This window comes from Leucoraja erinacea, chromosome 29, assembly GCF_028641065.1.
Source record: "Leucoraja erinacea ecotype New England chromosome 29, Leri_hhj_1, whole genome shotgun sequence".
NCBI classification, from domain to species: Eukaryota; Metazoa; Chordata; class Chondrichthyes; order Rajiformes; family Rajidae; genus Leucoraja; species Leucoraja erinaceus.
Genome location: NC_073405.1, coordinates 10,333 through 26,489, shown reverse-complemented (window position 1 = coordinate 26,489; position 16,157 = coordinate 10,333). Strand labels below are relative to the sequence as shown.

General features: G+C 45.3%; 1 protein-coding gene across 6 annotated transcripts in view; it reads right to left on the bottom strand.

Moving 5' to 3' along the window:
- Nucleotides 1-9,783, bottom strand: part of chaf1a (chromatin assembly factor 1, subunit A (p150)) — a 74,086-nt gene extending 64,303 nt beyond the window's left edge. The window contains exons 1-2 of one of the 6 annotated variants that reach the window (XM_055658257.1): nt 9,538-9,783; nt 4,816-4,869 (exon numbers count right to left, since the gene is read on the bottom strand). In XM_055658257.1, coding sequence (XP_055514232.1) covers nt 4,816-4,869; nt 9,538-9,607 — 124 coding nt within the window. In that variant the 5' untranslated portion in view covers nt 9,608-9,783. The other 5 variants (XM_055658255.1, XM_055658259.1, XM_055658261.1 and 2 more) reach the window with 5 other exon arrangements.
- Nucleotides 9,784-16,157: the final 6,374 nt, after the last annotated feature.

The following is a 16,157-nucleotide window of genomic DNA, read 5'->3' as shown; positions in this document are numbered from 1 at the left end:
GCACACATTTTACAAACTCCAACCCATCCAGCCCATTTACAGAATGTGTTTCCCAGTCTATGTGTGGAAAGTTGAAATCTCCCACAATCACTACCTTGTGATTACTACTAATCTCTGCTATCTCCTTACATATTTGCTCTTCCAATTCTCGTTCCCCGTTTGGCGGTCTATAATACACCCCTATAAGTGTTGCTACACCTTTCCCACTTCTCAATTCCACCCAAATAGCCTCCCTAGATGAGCCCTCCAATCTATCCTGCCAAAGCACTGCTGTAATATCTTCCCTGACTAGCAATGCAACACCTCCACCTCTTGCCCCTCCAATTCTATCACACCTGAAGCAACAAAATCCTGGAATATTTAGTTTCCAATCACAGCCCTCCTGCAACCACGTTTCACTGATCGCCACAACATCATACTTCCAGGTGTCTATCCAGACTCTAAGCTCATCCACCTTTCTTACAATGCTCCTAGCATTAAAATATGCACATTTAAGAAAACCCCCGTCTCTTATTCTCTGTTTATTTCCTTTTTTTCCTTTCTCCTCTTGTGTCCGAGTGCTTCCCATTTCTGCTTCCTGCCTCCCATTCTGTCTACTCCCTTTCGCTATTTGAATCCCTCGCCCCAACCATTCTAGTTTAAAGTCTCCCCAGCTGCCTTTGCAAATTTCCCCGCTAGGATATTGGTCCCCCTCGGGTTCAAGTGCAACCCATCCTTTCTGTACAGGTCCCACCTTCCCCAAAAGAAGTCCCAATGATCCAGGAACTTGAATCCCTGCCCTCTGCACCAGTCTTTCAGCCACGCATTTATCCTCCACCTCGCTCCATTCCTACTCTCACTGTCGCGTGGCACAGGCAGTAATCCTGAGATTGTTACCTTTTTGGTCCTTTTTCTTAACTCTCCTCCCAACTCCCTAAATCCTCCCTTCAGGACCTCTTCCCTTTTTTTTCCTATGTCATTGGTACCTATATGTACCACGACCTCAGGTTCCTCTCCCTCTGATTTAAGGATATCTTGGATGCGTTGAGACACGTCCGAGACCTTGGCACCAGGGAAGCAGACCACCATCCTGGTCTCCCGACTGCGTCCACAGAATCGCCTATCCGACCCCCTAACAATAGAGTCCCCAATTACTATTGCCCTCTTTTTTTCCCTAGCTTTTGGAGCAACAGGGCCGGACTCTGTGCTGGAGGCCTGTCCGCTGTCATTACCCCCGGGTAGGCTGTCACCCCCATCCGTACTCAAACAGGAGTACTTATTTGCAAGGTGTACCGACATTGGAGTACTCACTCGTTCCTGCCTCTGCCCCTTGCCCTTCCTTAACGTGACCCATATGTCTCTCTCCCGTGGTTTTGGAGTGACCACCTCTCTATAACTCCCCTCTATGACCTCCTCACTCTCCCTGATCAGAGCGAGGTCATCGAGCTGCTGCTCCAGGATCCTAATACGGTCCCTTAGGAGCCCCATCTCGCTGCACCTGGTGCAGATGTGGATGTCTGGAGGGCCATCCGACACCATGACCTCCCACATCTGACATCCGGAACAGTATACTGCTCTGACTGTCATTCTCCCGCCTTACCCTGGGTCTGATACCAGTATAATACACTAGAAACTGCTGGGAGAAATCAGCAGGTATCTGACTCACAACAGCTGCTCCCTCGTGACCTTTAAACTGCACCTTTATTATATAAACAAAAAGCACTGTACCTTTAGCCCACTGTACCCTTGGCTCACTGTACCTTTACTAAAGCACTGCCCCTTTAACCAGAAAGCACAAATGCTAACCTGAGGTTGCGCCCAATCAGCTGCTAGTTTGTCCAGTCCTTTATAATTTTATATGTTTCTATAAGATTTCCCCCTCATCCTTCTAAACTCCAGTGAATACAAGCATAGTCTTTTCAATCTTTCCTCATAGGGCAGTCCCGCCATCCCAGGGATCAATCTCGTGAACATGTTGGGCGTGACACTGTTGCAGCGGCCCCTTCAGTCTGTCTGTCTTTTTTTAAATTTTTTGTCTAGTTAAATGTAGTTGTTCTTGTTTTTTAAATAGTGTTTTTAACTGTGTATATGTGGGCAGGCGGGGGTGGGGGGGGGGGGGGGTAAACTTTAAAAAATCTCTTCCCTGCACGGGAGACCCGACCTTTTCCCTGTCGGGTCTCCGTTGTCATTGGGGCCTAGCACAGTGGAGCGGCCTCTAGCCGGAACGACCTCGGGACTCTAGTCCCGGAGCCTGCGGACTCACCATCGTGCGGCTGGCCAGCCTCGGAGCGTGGGGAGCGGTGGTGGCTCGCTGCTGTGGCCCGACCCCGGAGCTCGGAAGCTCCAGCTGCAGGTCCGGTGGACTGTGACATCGGGATCTCGCGAGTCCGGGTAGCAGACCGCTTTCCGGTGCTCCCGCAACGCGACTTCTCCAGCCCGTGTCGCAGGGTTGGAACGACCCGGAGCAGGGCCGTACATCGCCTGTCGCAGCTTTAATGGCTGCGGGACATTCGAACGCCTGCCGGGGGCTCCAACTTGTGACTTTTGGGCCTGGAGCAGGGCCGTACATGGCCGTGGAACTTACCATCGCCCGTCTGGGGCTTCAACATCGGGAGAAAAATGGTGCAGGGGAGAGAAAGACTTTGCCTTCCATCACTGTGAGGAGGAGATTCACTGTGATGGATGTTTGTGTAAATTGAATTGTGTGTGTGTCTTGTAGGAATTGTCTCTGTTTGTAAGGCTGTGGAAATTAAGTTTCGTTTGAGCCTCATTGAGGTTCAAATGACATGTAATAAATATTCAATATTCAATGAACCTACGCTGCACTGCCTCAATCACAAGGATGTCCTTCCTCAACTTAAGAGATCAAAACTGTACACAATACTCCAGATGTGGTCTCATGGTCAATTCGCTGATGGTTTGATGAATGCCAGAGATCAAAAGACAAAAGGTGTGAGATAAGGGTACAACATGTACAAATTGTGAAGCTCAGGGATGGATTAAATAGACAATAGGTGCAGGAGTATGTATTTCGGCCCTTCGAGCCACTCCGCCATTCACTGTGATCATGGCTGATCATCCACATTCAGTACCCCTCATCCACATTCAGCAGGTAAAAAGGGAGAAATGGGTGCGTATCCAAGTGGGTCACGGGGTCGGGGAGCGAGGAATATTACAAAGGACAATTATTGTCACATACACCATTTCTGGTGCAGTGAAATTTGAGTTGCCATTTGCAGCACACCAATTTAAAAAAAAAAACACAAGATTAAAGAACTTGACATTAAACATAAAAGCATCCCCCCCACAATGGTTCCCACTGTGAGGGAAGGCAGCAAAGTCAGTCCTCTCCCTCTATTTTCACCCCGTGGTCGGGACCTTTTTGAGGCCTCCGCAGTCACTGCAACGGCGGTCCGATGTTACAGGCCCTCTCGCTGGATGATGGAGCTCGCGGTCAGGAGAACACTCTTCAGCGGCTTGGAGCGTCTGGAACGGCCGCTTCCTCCCCGGAGACCGCGGCTCCTGAACTCCACAGGCTGCGCTGGTCAGAGCTCCGACACTAGCGACCTCGGCGAGAGATCCCAGGCTCCGTGGTGTTCAAAGTCAGTGCCGTTGCAACTGGAAGCTCCGTAGACCCTCACAGCTCCACGATGCAGCTCGAAGAAATGACGTATCTCCAACCAGGTAGGGACTGCGAAAAACAGTTTCCCCCTCTCCCCCACATAAAAAAAGCTTAGACCTCCAAAACGAAACTTTTTAACATACTAGAAATAAAAAAGGGTGAAAGGACAGCTGCAGGCTGGGCAACCACAGTCGACGGCGTCCCCACTCTACCCATTCCCACCCTTTACCACTTTCTGCAGAGACTGTTCCATCTGCAATCCTTGGTTCACTTTGCACCCAGGCCATTCCTCCCCAGGTACTTTCCCCTGCAACCAGAGATGCAACACCGATCTCTATACCTCCACCCTCACACACATCTATCCAGCAATCCCAGCAGTCCTTCCAGGTAAGACAGAGGTTCACATGCTCCCCTTCTAACTTCATCGAATGTATTTGGTGTTCCCGATGTGGCCTCCTTTACATCAGCAAGGTCAAGCCTCGACTTGCCAACTGCTTCACCAAACACTTGTGCAGGGTCTGCCAAGGACTACTGGATCTCCTGTTTGCTAACCATTTGAACTCCTCTCCCCATTCCCAAACTGACATTTCTGTTCTGGGCCTCCTCCATTGCCAGAATGAGGCCACACGCAAACTGGAGGAACAACACCTCATATTCTGCTTGGGTAGCTTACACCCAAACAGTATGAACACTGAATTCTCCAATTTTAGGTAACTAACCCGCAAAACTACCCTGCCACCTTCCCTGTGCTCCACAAACTCATATTCATTTCCTCCCCTCCACCTCTAATCCTTTCTCTGGCTTCACCATTTGCACATCATCTATCCTTATGTCACACTTTATATCTATTCCTCCCCTCACCTGTATCCACCTAACGCTCATTAGGCATTGTCTGCAGTGATAACAAATAGCAATACCGCAATATCAGCAGCGCAAAACTAAGACAAACAACTTCAGGATCACTGTAAAGGTGCCAGAGATACCAACGGATGATGGATAATAACACCTCTGGGGACACCAGGTGTAAGGCGAGGAATAAAAGTTATGAAATAAACTTCAAAGGAGATTTCAGAAAATGAATCAAATGTTCTACCGGATTAAACAACCGTAGTCATTACCGACTTCGAAAGGACTGTAACAAATCTCAAAAGACCACTTTATAATTTATTATATGAACTTCAGGAAATGCAAGTGTAGTGTAATAATTAAGTTACCTTGGACTAGTTTCTTTGCTGGATTCGCTGCTGTCAATTTGCATTCCTCCATTACTACAAAGGAAAGAAAAAGTTACTTAAAGTAAAACCTGAAAATTGTAGGAGCTGAAATGTTGATTCAATGTCATTTAAATATTGCCAAAGTGCACAACCCAACCATAGCAACTCAGTATTTTGAATTTAATTTAAAATACACAGGATTAAAATGTTGGATTTCAGGTTCAATTTTTTCACAAAAAACTGAACATCTATATTTTGTTTATTCAGGGTAGCAGTGAAAATACGAGTAGGCCGTTGCATCAACCAAGTTGAATTAAATGCTTAACAGAGGGGTAAATTCTCCATTTAATGGAAAAAGCATTTACAAAAAATGCTGAAATCTTACAACAGTGACAAAAAGTATTGATTAAGGATTAATCCCAATTAAGGCCTAAAGAGGTGAATTTGGCAACCTTGATTAAATTCAATTAGCCATTGGCAAAACAAAATCATTTGATAATGCAAGAACATTCAGTCTTTATCAGACTAAAATGCAATGTTTCAGCAGCTTAATAATAAGTAAGAATCAATATACTGTAGGGGAGTATTTCAAGACATCCAATGTTATTATAGAAAGAAGAGACAAAGAATGCTGGAGTCACTCAGCAGAGTCAGTATCTCTGGAGACAATAAATGGGTGACATTTTGGGTCAAGACCCTTCTTCAGACCCTAATCTCAATGTTATTATAGAATTGTTTAATATCTGGTAGTTTAACAAAATACTTCAAATATTTAGGAAGACATTGGATTGTCTTAATTACAGAAGCACAGAATCTACAGTATACTTTGTGAAAAGAAGTTTGAATGACACACACCATAACCTACAACAAAAAAGCAGGAATGTGATTTGAAAAGGTTCAAAGATGGAGGAGGGGGATAGACATGAAAAAATATCTTCAAGTAGTAACAAAGCAGTACCTCTGATTTACGAATTATCTTTCCCATGCGAACAATAGCAGTGTGCCCAGTAAGGGCTACCATCAAGTACAAAAGGAAGAATTGCATCCCAGTGAGATGTTTTAAATCTCAACTGATCATTGAAGGAAAAGTAATATGCAGCAGGCTGATGATGAAAAACACAGATGAGTGTTCACGATTCTAATTCAAACGGCAAGTAGTTTTACATAAGTAGCAAAATCGTCCAAAATGTCAGAATAGGTTGGTTTCTGTGTTCACTATTCTCTGCAATTGCTTGCATTCTCAGGCAGAGCGGGGGAGCCAAACCGAGCTGAGAAGCATCAGGACTTTTTCCATTGTGTATTTGGTGTAATTGGTAAGTCAATGGAGACATTAAATTTCCTTAACTTCCTGAGGGAGTAGAGGTGTTGGTATGTTTTCTTGCGGCCAGATGCAGGCAAAAGGGTTTCAGATAAGGAACGGGGGAATGAAATGTAAACCCAGAGGGAATGATGTGGATGGATGGGGATGCGAAAAAGCAGGATAAAAGAAACGTGAGACTCAGGAATGGGAGATGGAGGGGAAAGTAGCAGAGTGACTTGGATGGCTGGAGAAATGTCACATCTCTTTTTTCCTCTTCACTGACACCTCTTTACCTGTAGCCATTTACTCCACCTATCTGCCAATCACAACTCTTCAGCAGTATCACTTCCCAGGCTTTGCTCACTCCTACTTATCTACCATTTTTATCCCATCCAAAACATCTGTCCATTCCCTCCACAGATGCTGCCTGTCCAAGAGTTCCCCCTGCACTTTGTTGTTAATATTTCAGCATCTGCAGTTTCTTTTAACTCCAAGCAATTGAGTCACACAGAATGAAACAGCCCCTTCGGCCCAACTTGCCCATGCCGACCAAGATGGCGATCTACACATCTCATTCATTTGTTGTACCCACAAATTGTTCTCCAATACAAGCCCACCCACTTCCTTTGATCCTCTTTACCGTTAACTTATACCAGTTGGGTACATGGCCAATTAACCTCTCATCATATCTTTGGGATACAGGAGGAAATTGGAACATCTGGAGAACACTGGTTCAGTCATGGAGCGAATGTGTAAAATCCACACAAACCACCAGAAGTCAGATCAAACCCAGCCCCAGAAGCTGAGGCAATAGCAACGCTTCACAAGACAATGCAGAATCAGAATGCCGTTTATTGTCATTTAAACATAAGTTCAAACGTAATTACGTTCCTGCAGTCATAACAACAAAAAAAAACACACAATTAACACAATTCCACACAAACATCCATCAGTTAATCTCCAAACACCTCTTCACTGTGATGGAAGGCAAAAGTCTTCTATCTTCCCTGTTCAATTGTGCTGCAACCCAAGTAACGTTTACATTGCTGGTCACGCTAGAGGCAGGAAACATGTTACCGATGTTGGGGGACTCCAGGCCACAGTTTAAGAATAAGGGGAAGCCATTTAGAACAGAGACGAGGAAACACTTTTTCTCACAGAGAGTTGTGAGCCTGTGGAATTCTCTGCCTCAGAGGGCGGTTCTCTGGATACTTTCAAGAGAGAGCTAGATAGGGCTCTTAAAGATAGCGGAGTCAGAAGATATGGGGAGCAGGCAGGAACGGGGTACTGATTGGGGATGATCAGCCATGATCACATTGAATGTCGATGCTGGCTCAAAGTGCCGGATGGCCTACTCCTGCACCTATAGTCTATTGGTCACTAAACTTCGGGGGGGGGGGGGGGGGGGGGGGGGGGGGGGTGATAGCCAAGAGTAAGAATATTGCTAGAATTGTTGAATTGTGCAAGCTCGGGATTATTTCAGGAACGGAGCAGATGAGACTGTTGAGTTTAAAAAAAAAATTCAGGGCAAGATAAAGACAACGGAGGTATTTTCGTCCATAAAAGGATCAAACATCAGGAGACATTTGATTTTAAGCAATTGATAGTTGGATTAGAATGGTGATGAGGAAAATTATTTCATACAGAAGTTGATAGGATGTAAAACTTGCAGTAGGAAAGTGTGATGATGGCAGAAACCTTATGTTTAAACGGTACTTGGGTATGTACCCAAAGAGTCAAGACCTGCATGGCGATGCGCTCTGGATTAGAAGATGGTATTAGGTTGTTTAATTTGTTTTTCAACTTGTGTACATCAGAATATTGGTGACATTCTGCATTTTAATATGGACATAATTAGTTTTCCTTTCCTTATTTTTCAATTATTTCCACCATTACCAGTCTCTTGAATGGCCACCTTAAATGCTAGGGAGGGAATTCTCCAGTATCCCTCAGTGCAGCCCTTGCATTTTGTTTTAAATTGCAATGGTAGGATTTGCTCGATAGTGTAAAACGTGGTATGCAAAACAATGTTGGTACATGTGGCAATAATGAACCAATAACAATTACAGTACCCTATCATCCTTAACACAATTTAATATTCAACATGTATATTCCCTTGACTTGCTCCATCTCAATCCATTACTTCACTTGTTTGGATTAAGTTCTATCTATTACCCAACTGACCAGGTCAGTGAGGTTTCCGTGGAATTTAATTTTTTATCCCCCTCCGAAAAAAACATTTTTAAATTATCTGCAAACTTATCGTGCATTCTTTCAGGTACGCGATTAATATATTACAAATGGGTCTATGCATTGAGCAATGGTTATAAAGTATACTTGTCAATCATTACCGTTTTGCTTCCTGCCACGGTATATTGCTTTTTTTAAAGACAACTCCGCCACGTCCAATCTTGCCTCTTACTTAGTTTCAAGAACAGGCAAAGGTGGTTTTGTGCAGTTGTTTTTCAAATTATACGATGGATAGATAAATATGAAAACTGTCAGAACACGTATAATACAAATTTTAATGTGCAAGAAGAATCTACAAATGCTGGTTTAAACCGAAGATAACAAAAAGCTGGAGTAACTCAGCGGGAACGACCATTCCTTCTCTCCAGAGATGCTGCCTGTCCCGTTGATCAGCAAGATAACATGTGATATCACTGTTCAAATATTCACAAAGGGTTAAGTTTCCCCCAATGAAATGCTGCACGTACTAGACGAAATATAGCAGGTATACTCGAATTCAGCACGAATAATGTTGAACATCAAATTGCACGAGTCAACTTTTTCTTGCAAAACTTGAAATATCACTCTTAATGTATCAGATTTCCACGTGACTTTACGACAAAAAAAAAGTTGTACTCCCTCTACCGAAGCACCAAATCATAGAAAGAATTCCGCAAACAGGAATACCTCCGGAGATAATGAAAATCCGAATACAGAAAAGAAACATGTCAACAATACCAATTCAAAACAGCAGTCCAACGGTATCATAAGTTTCAGCAACCCTGGTCATAAACCAACTAGCCATTCAAACCATGTGATTTGTTGTAAAAAGCCAATTGTTTCGAGCGATTGATCGTTGTTGGATTGGGCGCTACTTAATCCGAGTGCCCGACTCGCTCTCCCGCCTTTCTGCGGCTCAGCAGCTGAGTACAAGTGACTGGGGCCAAGGTGAACTTCCTGTCAGCGCCTTAAAACCAGGTTTCATTTCTTTAAGAAGCTGCCACGGAATAAAACGCGTTCATCAGAGCCGGCATGGAGCCGTTGTTCGTTTGGGCAAGGCCGCTCAGGTGTTTCTTTGCCCTGTCAATGCCGGGCCGGGCCAGGCCGGGGCCTAAGACCAACCGCGGCCTCACTCACACAGGCCCTCATTCCCTCTCTCCCTCCCCCTCACTCACTCATTCACTCATTCCCACCTCTGCTCTCTCCCGCCGCTTTGTCAGTGGCCGCTTGTTGCTCGTGTCCTGGTCTCGGGATCTGCAGCATCTCCGGCGGCGCTGCCTCCCGCCGGCTGTTGGTGGAGGAGCCCGGCCACCGCGCCACTGCCTCCTTCCTTCCTTCTCCCTCTCTCCAGCCGCCGCCAGCACTCGGCTCCCGCGCTCCCCTCCCCCCACTCCCGCTCAGCGCGCGCTCCAACCGCCAACCCGCTCTCGCGCCGCCCCCGCGCGTTCCCGCGGTCCCTCGCGCCGCCCCCGCGCGTTCCCGCGGCACCGCCCCCTGCCGTCCGCTCGCATTTGGCGGGAAGCGCCAGCAACCCTCGCCTGGCTGCTGATTGACTGGCGCCTCCCACGTGGGCCCTGCAGTAACGTCACGCCAACATTCCAGTAATATTCACAATGTGACAAATGTGAAGTTGAAATCAAAGATTTTCAAAAGGTTAAAGATGCTCCACAAACTGCCTAACGGGCTGCCACGGATAGGCTGGAGTAATCTTTAGTTTAAACTGTGTTCGTAAGCGGTGACAAAGGCAGAACGCTGTGAGCTCAGTGACCGGTGGGCGCAGAATATCTCCAATCGGACACAGAACATAGACACATAGAACATGATGCAGGGCTGCCAACGGTGGGTGGGTGTTGGGAGTGAGAAATTGCGAGAGACCAACCCCTAGGGAGCCTTGCGACCGAGAGGAGGGGGGGGGTAGAGGGTGGGGGGGGGGGGGAGAATGTGGGGGGGGGGGGGGGGGGTAGGGGGGGGGGGGGGGGGGGGGGGGGAGAGGGGGGTGGGGGGGGGGGGGGGGGGGGGGGGGGGGGGGGGGGGGGGGGGGGGAGAGGGGTGTGAGGGGGGGAGGGGGTGGGGGGAGGGGGAAGGGGGGTGTCCACCCTCGCATGGCACGGAGCTTTTGCATTTTTCAGCTTGAAATTGTGCAATCAGCTGCATACTGTAGCTTACTGTAACTTACACTTGAATGCAACATTTGTGCTTTAAATTGGATTAGCTAGGAATAAGGTTAGGCTAAATCACATTCCTCAGTAGAGCCAGGCTCTGATCAACAGGTGCAGCAAATGAATTAATTTAGTATATTCATGTATGGAAATCAGATTATAATCAAGCACTTGGCTCATGTTGACCAACCTGGGTCTCACTGCACACCTGGTACTACTCCTGACCCTGACTCCAGTTGCATACCATCTCATTCCTGACCCTGAGTCCAGCCTTACACCTGCCCCCCTATTCTACCCTGATCATAGCTGCTTACCTGCTTTTGTTTTAAATATCTGGGAGTCCACATCTCTGAGGATATGACATGGGCATCACACGCCTCAGCACTCGTGAGTAAGGCAAGGCAGCGCCTTTACCACCTCAGGCAATTGAGGAAATTCAGAGTGTCTCTGAGGATCCTCCAGTGCTTCTACGCAGCGGCGGTGGAAAGCATCTTGTCCAGGAACATTACCATCTGGTTTGGGAATTGCTCTGCCAAGGACAAGAAGGCTCTGCAGAGAGTAGTGCGTTCGGCCGAACGCACTATGGGAACTTCACTCACCCCCCTGCAGGAACTATACAACAGGAGGTGCAACTCCAGAACAAATAAAATCATGGGAGACCCCTTCCACCCCTGCAACGGACTGTTCCAGCTGCTACGGTCAGGCAAACGCCTCCGTTGCCATGCGGTGAGATCGGAGAGGTTGAGAAGGAGTTTCTTCCCAGAGGCAATTCGGACTGTAAACGCCTATCTCACCAGGGACTAACTCTACTGAACGTTTTTCCTTCCATTATTTATTATGTAAAATAATATGTGTGTTATGATTGTGTTTATAATTTGTTTGGTTGTTTTGTTGTTTGTCTTTTGCACAAAAGTCCACGAGCATTGCCACTTTCATTTCACTGCGCATCTCGTATGTGTATGTGACAAATAAACTTGACTTGACTTGACTTGGTTCTCAGTGCAGAACACTTCCATTGTCTCAACTTTGACTGCACACCTAGTACAGTTCCAGACCTTGACTCTGGATGCACACTTGGCCTTGCTTCTAGACCCTCTGACCACATATCTGGCCCACACATGAAGCCCATATCAGACCCCCTGGGCTATTATATTCAAGTCTACAGGTGCTATCTAATCTTTTATGGGGCACTTCACGGGGTCGTCATGGCTGGTCGTGGTTTTGCCACGCTCACCGTCAGTGCGCTTGTTCTGAGATTCTGGATTTCGGAGGTCCTCAGAAGAAGAGAAAAATAAACCTGCAGGCCGGATAATTTTGGGTTATGAAACGTGTCTCGCCAAAAAAAGTGGAGGGGCTGCACCCCCTCTGGTTGGTATTGGTGGAGGAGTTGCAGCCCATCTGTTGGTATTAGTTTTGAAATTCACGTTGATGTTCTCACGACAGAGCGTGAGAAATTCTGTGATCAGCTTGAGAGAATTGGGTGAAAGCTTTACCAAATTTTTTGTTTTACTTCTGGGCAGTCAATATTAAAAAAAAATATGAACTTCTGGTTGGAAGAAATGGACCAGCAACTAGACTGGTTAAAAATGAAAAAGGAAGACTGCTTGCCTTTTGAGATTGGCTCGATTCTGTTAGCTCCCACAAAACTGAACAAAAAAAGCTACATTGAAAACCCTATAGTGGTATACGAATTTGGAAGACTTTAAAATTAGATAATTTATCACTCCTTCCCATTGTAAACAATCCTTCATTTAAACCCTCAGTGTTGGATAAAGGTTTTACACAATGGAAAAATTATGGAATTTAAAAGGTGGGACATCTTTATAGGAAAGGTATTTTTCTTTCATTTCAGGAGTTACAACAGAATTACGGACTACACTCAAATAATTATTTCAGATATTTACAATTTAGAGATTATGTTAAATCACATACACAAGATTACAGAACTAGAGAACCAGAAACTCTTGATGAATGTTTGAATAAACATCTTAATACAGATAAATTAACATCTCATATTTATAATACCCTCTTAGAAAGTGAGGTCCCATCGATGAAATTATATTGACAAATATGGTAAAACGAATTAGGCCAACCTATAACAAAAGATATTTGAGACGAAAGTCTACAACATATACATCAATGCTCGTTAAATGCCAGACATTCTTTAATACAATTTAAAGAATTACATAGACTGCATTACTCTAAAACAAAATTAAATAGAAAATTTCCCACATATCTCTCCTATCTGTGATAAATGTCAATACTCAAGAGGCTAACTTAACTCATACTTTTGTAAATTGTATAAAAATTAAAAATTTCTGGACGGATATTTTTAGAATAATTTCTGAAGTTGTTAATTGGATCCCGACTCAAAACTAATAATATTAGGAATATCAGAACAAAGCCTAAAACTCACAACAAGCCAAAGAAACATAATTGATTATGGTATAATAACTGGGAAAAATTAATATTAACATTTTGGAAAGGTCCTACAACCCCCACAATTAAAATGTGGATTATGGAGATGTCGGAGATCTTACATTTGGGAAGAACTAGACTTGTCTTAATTGACAAACAAGAATTATTTGCTAGAATATGGTCTCCATTTATTGACTTTCTGAAAGGGTAAATTAGTCCGGCACGGAAGTCTGACTGAAGCTCGAACTCAGGATTAGATAAATAGTTATGTTTTATAATCTACGGAGCTATCTCCAAAGTTGTATTATCGGTAAATTATTCTATTCATTTTTATCATGTTTTCTTTTTTTCTTTTACTTCTCACTTCCTATCTATAAAACAAAAACCAAATAGAATTAGAGTTAATATACAATTGTTAAATGAGGACCACTAGTACTTTGATATTTGAAATCCCATCTATTAACAATATGTAATTGATATACAAAATGTGTTTTGATTATGATATGAACATGCTTCTAATAAAAATATTATTTAAAAAAAAAGGAAAACATCCAGTGAATTTGCCTCCACTGCCTTCTGTGCAAGGACTTCCACAGACTCACAACTCTCTGGGTGAAGAAGTTTATCCTCGTCTCCGTCCTAAATGGTTACCCCTTATTCTTAAACTGTGACCCTTGGTTCTGGACTCCCCCAACATTGGGAACATGTTTCCTGCATCTAGCCTGTTCAATCCTTTAAGAATTTTAAAAGTTTCTATAAGATACCCTCTCATCCTTCTAAATTCCATTGAATACAAGTCCAGTCAACCCATTCTTTCATCATATGTCAGTCCTGCCATCCCGGGAATTAACCTGGTGAACCTACGCTGCAATCCATCAATAGCTGTAATGTCTTTCCTCAAATTAGGAGACCAAAATTGCACATGGTACTCCAGGTGCAGTCTCACCAGGGTCCTGTACGACTGCATTAGGACCTCCTTGCTCCTAAATTCAAATCCTCTCACAATGAAGACCAACATGCCATTAGCTTTCTTCACTACCTGCTGTACCTGCATGCTTACTTTCAGTGACTGATGTACAAGCACACCCAGGTCTCAAGAGTTGTATTATAGTTATGTATAGAGAGATATAGACGATGGATAGATGGTTGTATAGATGGATGTATAGATGAATAGATGGATGTATAGAAGAAAGGAAGGAAGTTAGTTAGTGTAGATTGGTTACTTCATACTAACCAATTGTAGTGCTTTATTAGGGTTAGGGTTAGGGTTACTATGTAGTTTATATTATCAGAATTCAGTTCATAAAGTCAGTTTAAGTAGCTGCTATGCTTGCCTTAACACTTTGCTGAAGTGTACTGTGAGTAGACTAATAAATACTAGACCAAGTGCAGACCGTTGGGTCTGTTCCCCCAACTTGCGGTTGTTGGGGGGGGGGAGGGCGCCATGCAGCTTCACACACACTAACTATCACCCCCCCCCCCCCCGCACTCACGCTAATTACCCCCCTTGATATTAATTAATTTAATTTGCTTCTTTTACCCATAACCACCCTATCTACTGACGCATAACCCCCAACTTGCAGTCACATCTAGAGAGGGGGGGGGGGGAGGGGGGGGGGGGGGGGGGGGGAGAGTTAGGGCAGAGAGAGAGAGGGGGCAGACACAGGGACACAGAGAGAGGGGCAAGAGGGAGAGGGGGGTGGAGAGGCGGAGAAGAGGGAGGGTGGGGTGGGTGAGGGGGAAAAGGTGGAGGGGAGGAGAGAGAGGATGAGAGTGAGGGGGAGAGGTGAGAGGGGGAGATGAGGGGGGAGAGATGAGAGGGGGGGGAGAAGAGAGGGGGGAGTGAGAGTGTAGATGGTGTAGAAAGGGAAAGTTGGTCGGGGTGAGACTAGTGTAAATGGGGCATGTTGGTCGGGGTGGGACTAGTGTAGATGGGGCATGTTGGTCGGGGTGGGACTAGGACTAGTGTAGATGGGGCATGTGGGTCGGGTGTGAAAAGTGTAAATGGGGCATATTGGTTGGGGTTGGACTAGTGTAGATGGGGCATGTTGGTCGGGGTGGGACTAGTGTAGATGGGGCTTGTTGGTCGGGGTGGGACTAGTGTAGATGGGGCATGTTGGTCGGGGTGGGACTAGTGTAGATGGGGCATGTTGGTCAATAATTGTCCCACAGACAACTACTGCCCCAGGTGGATATCATGATGTGTGATACAAACATTGATTGGCCACTGGTGGGCGAAGGGTTAATGTGGTCATTGGCTTGATTGAAGCTGATTAGAAAATTGTCAGCTGCTGTGTATAAAAGGCGGAGTTGTGGAGTGTCTGAGTGCAGTTGGCCTGGGCTGTGGATGGGAGCAGTTGTCCTGGGTAGAGACAGGGAGTCTCCCCTTGTGTCTGATGTGGATCTACATCTCCAGGGCATGAGGTTGGTGAGAACACTACAGCTTTCTACTGCATTGTGTTGCATCTTTGATTAATTCTGCTGACTTTTCCTTTCAATTGTTGTCATTTGAAGTGTCCAGGGTTTTTAATGAGGATTTTTTTCTGGTGCAACTGGAATTGTGTTGTTTCTGTGCTGTATCTCCAAACTAAAAGGATGTTTCCATTAGTGGGAGAGTCTCGCACCAGAGGGCACAGTGTCAGAATAAAAGAATGTAACTTTGGAATCTTATTTGTGGAATTCCCTGCCACAGAGGGCAGTGGAGGCCAAGTCACTGGATGGATTTAAGAGAGAGTTAGATAGAGCTCTAGGGGCTGGTGGATTCGAGGGATATGGGGGGAAGGCACGAGTTATTGATTGGGGATGATCAGCCATGATCCCAATGAAGGTGGTGCTGGCTTGAAGGGCTGAATGGCCTCCTCCTGCACCTATTTTCTATGTTTACTAAAGTGATGATACCCTAACCTTATCACAACTGAAATTGAATCTGGCTCGTGTAAATGTGGAAACAAAGACCTGTAGATGCTGGTTTATACCAAAGATAGACATTGCTGGAGTAACTCAGTGGGTCAGGTTGATTTTGGGATGGAATAAAAGGGTCTTACCCAAAATATCACTCATCCTTTTCCTCCAGAGATGGTGCCTGACCAGCTGAGTTTCTCCAGCACTCTTATCATGGTCTCTTCTATATCCCGCAGCTCTGCTCTTACTCCCCATCCCCCTACTCGTAACAAGGACAGAGTCCCATGTCCCCCATTGCAGGCAGTGAAGAAAGTGAATGGCCTGTTGGCCTTCAT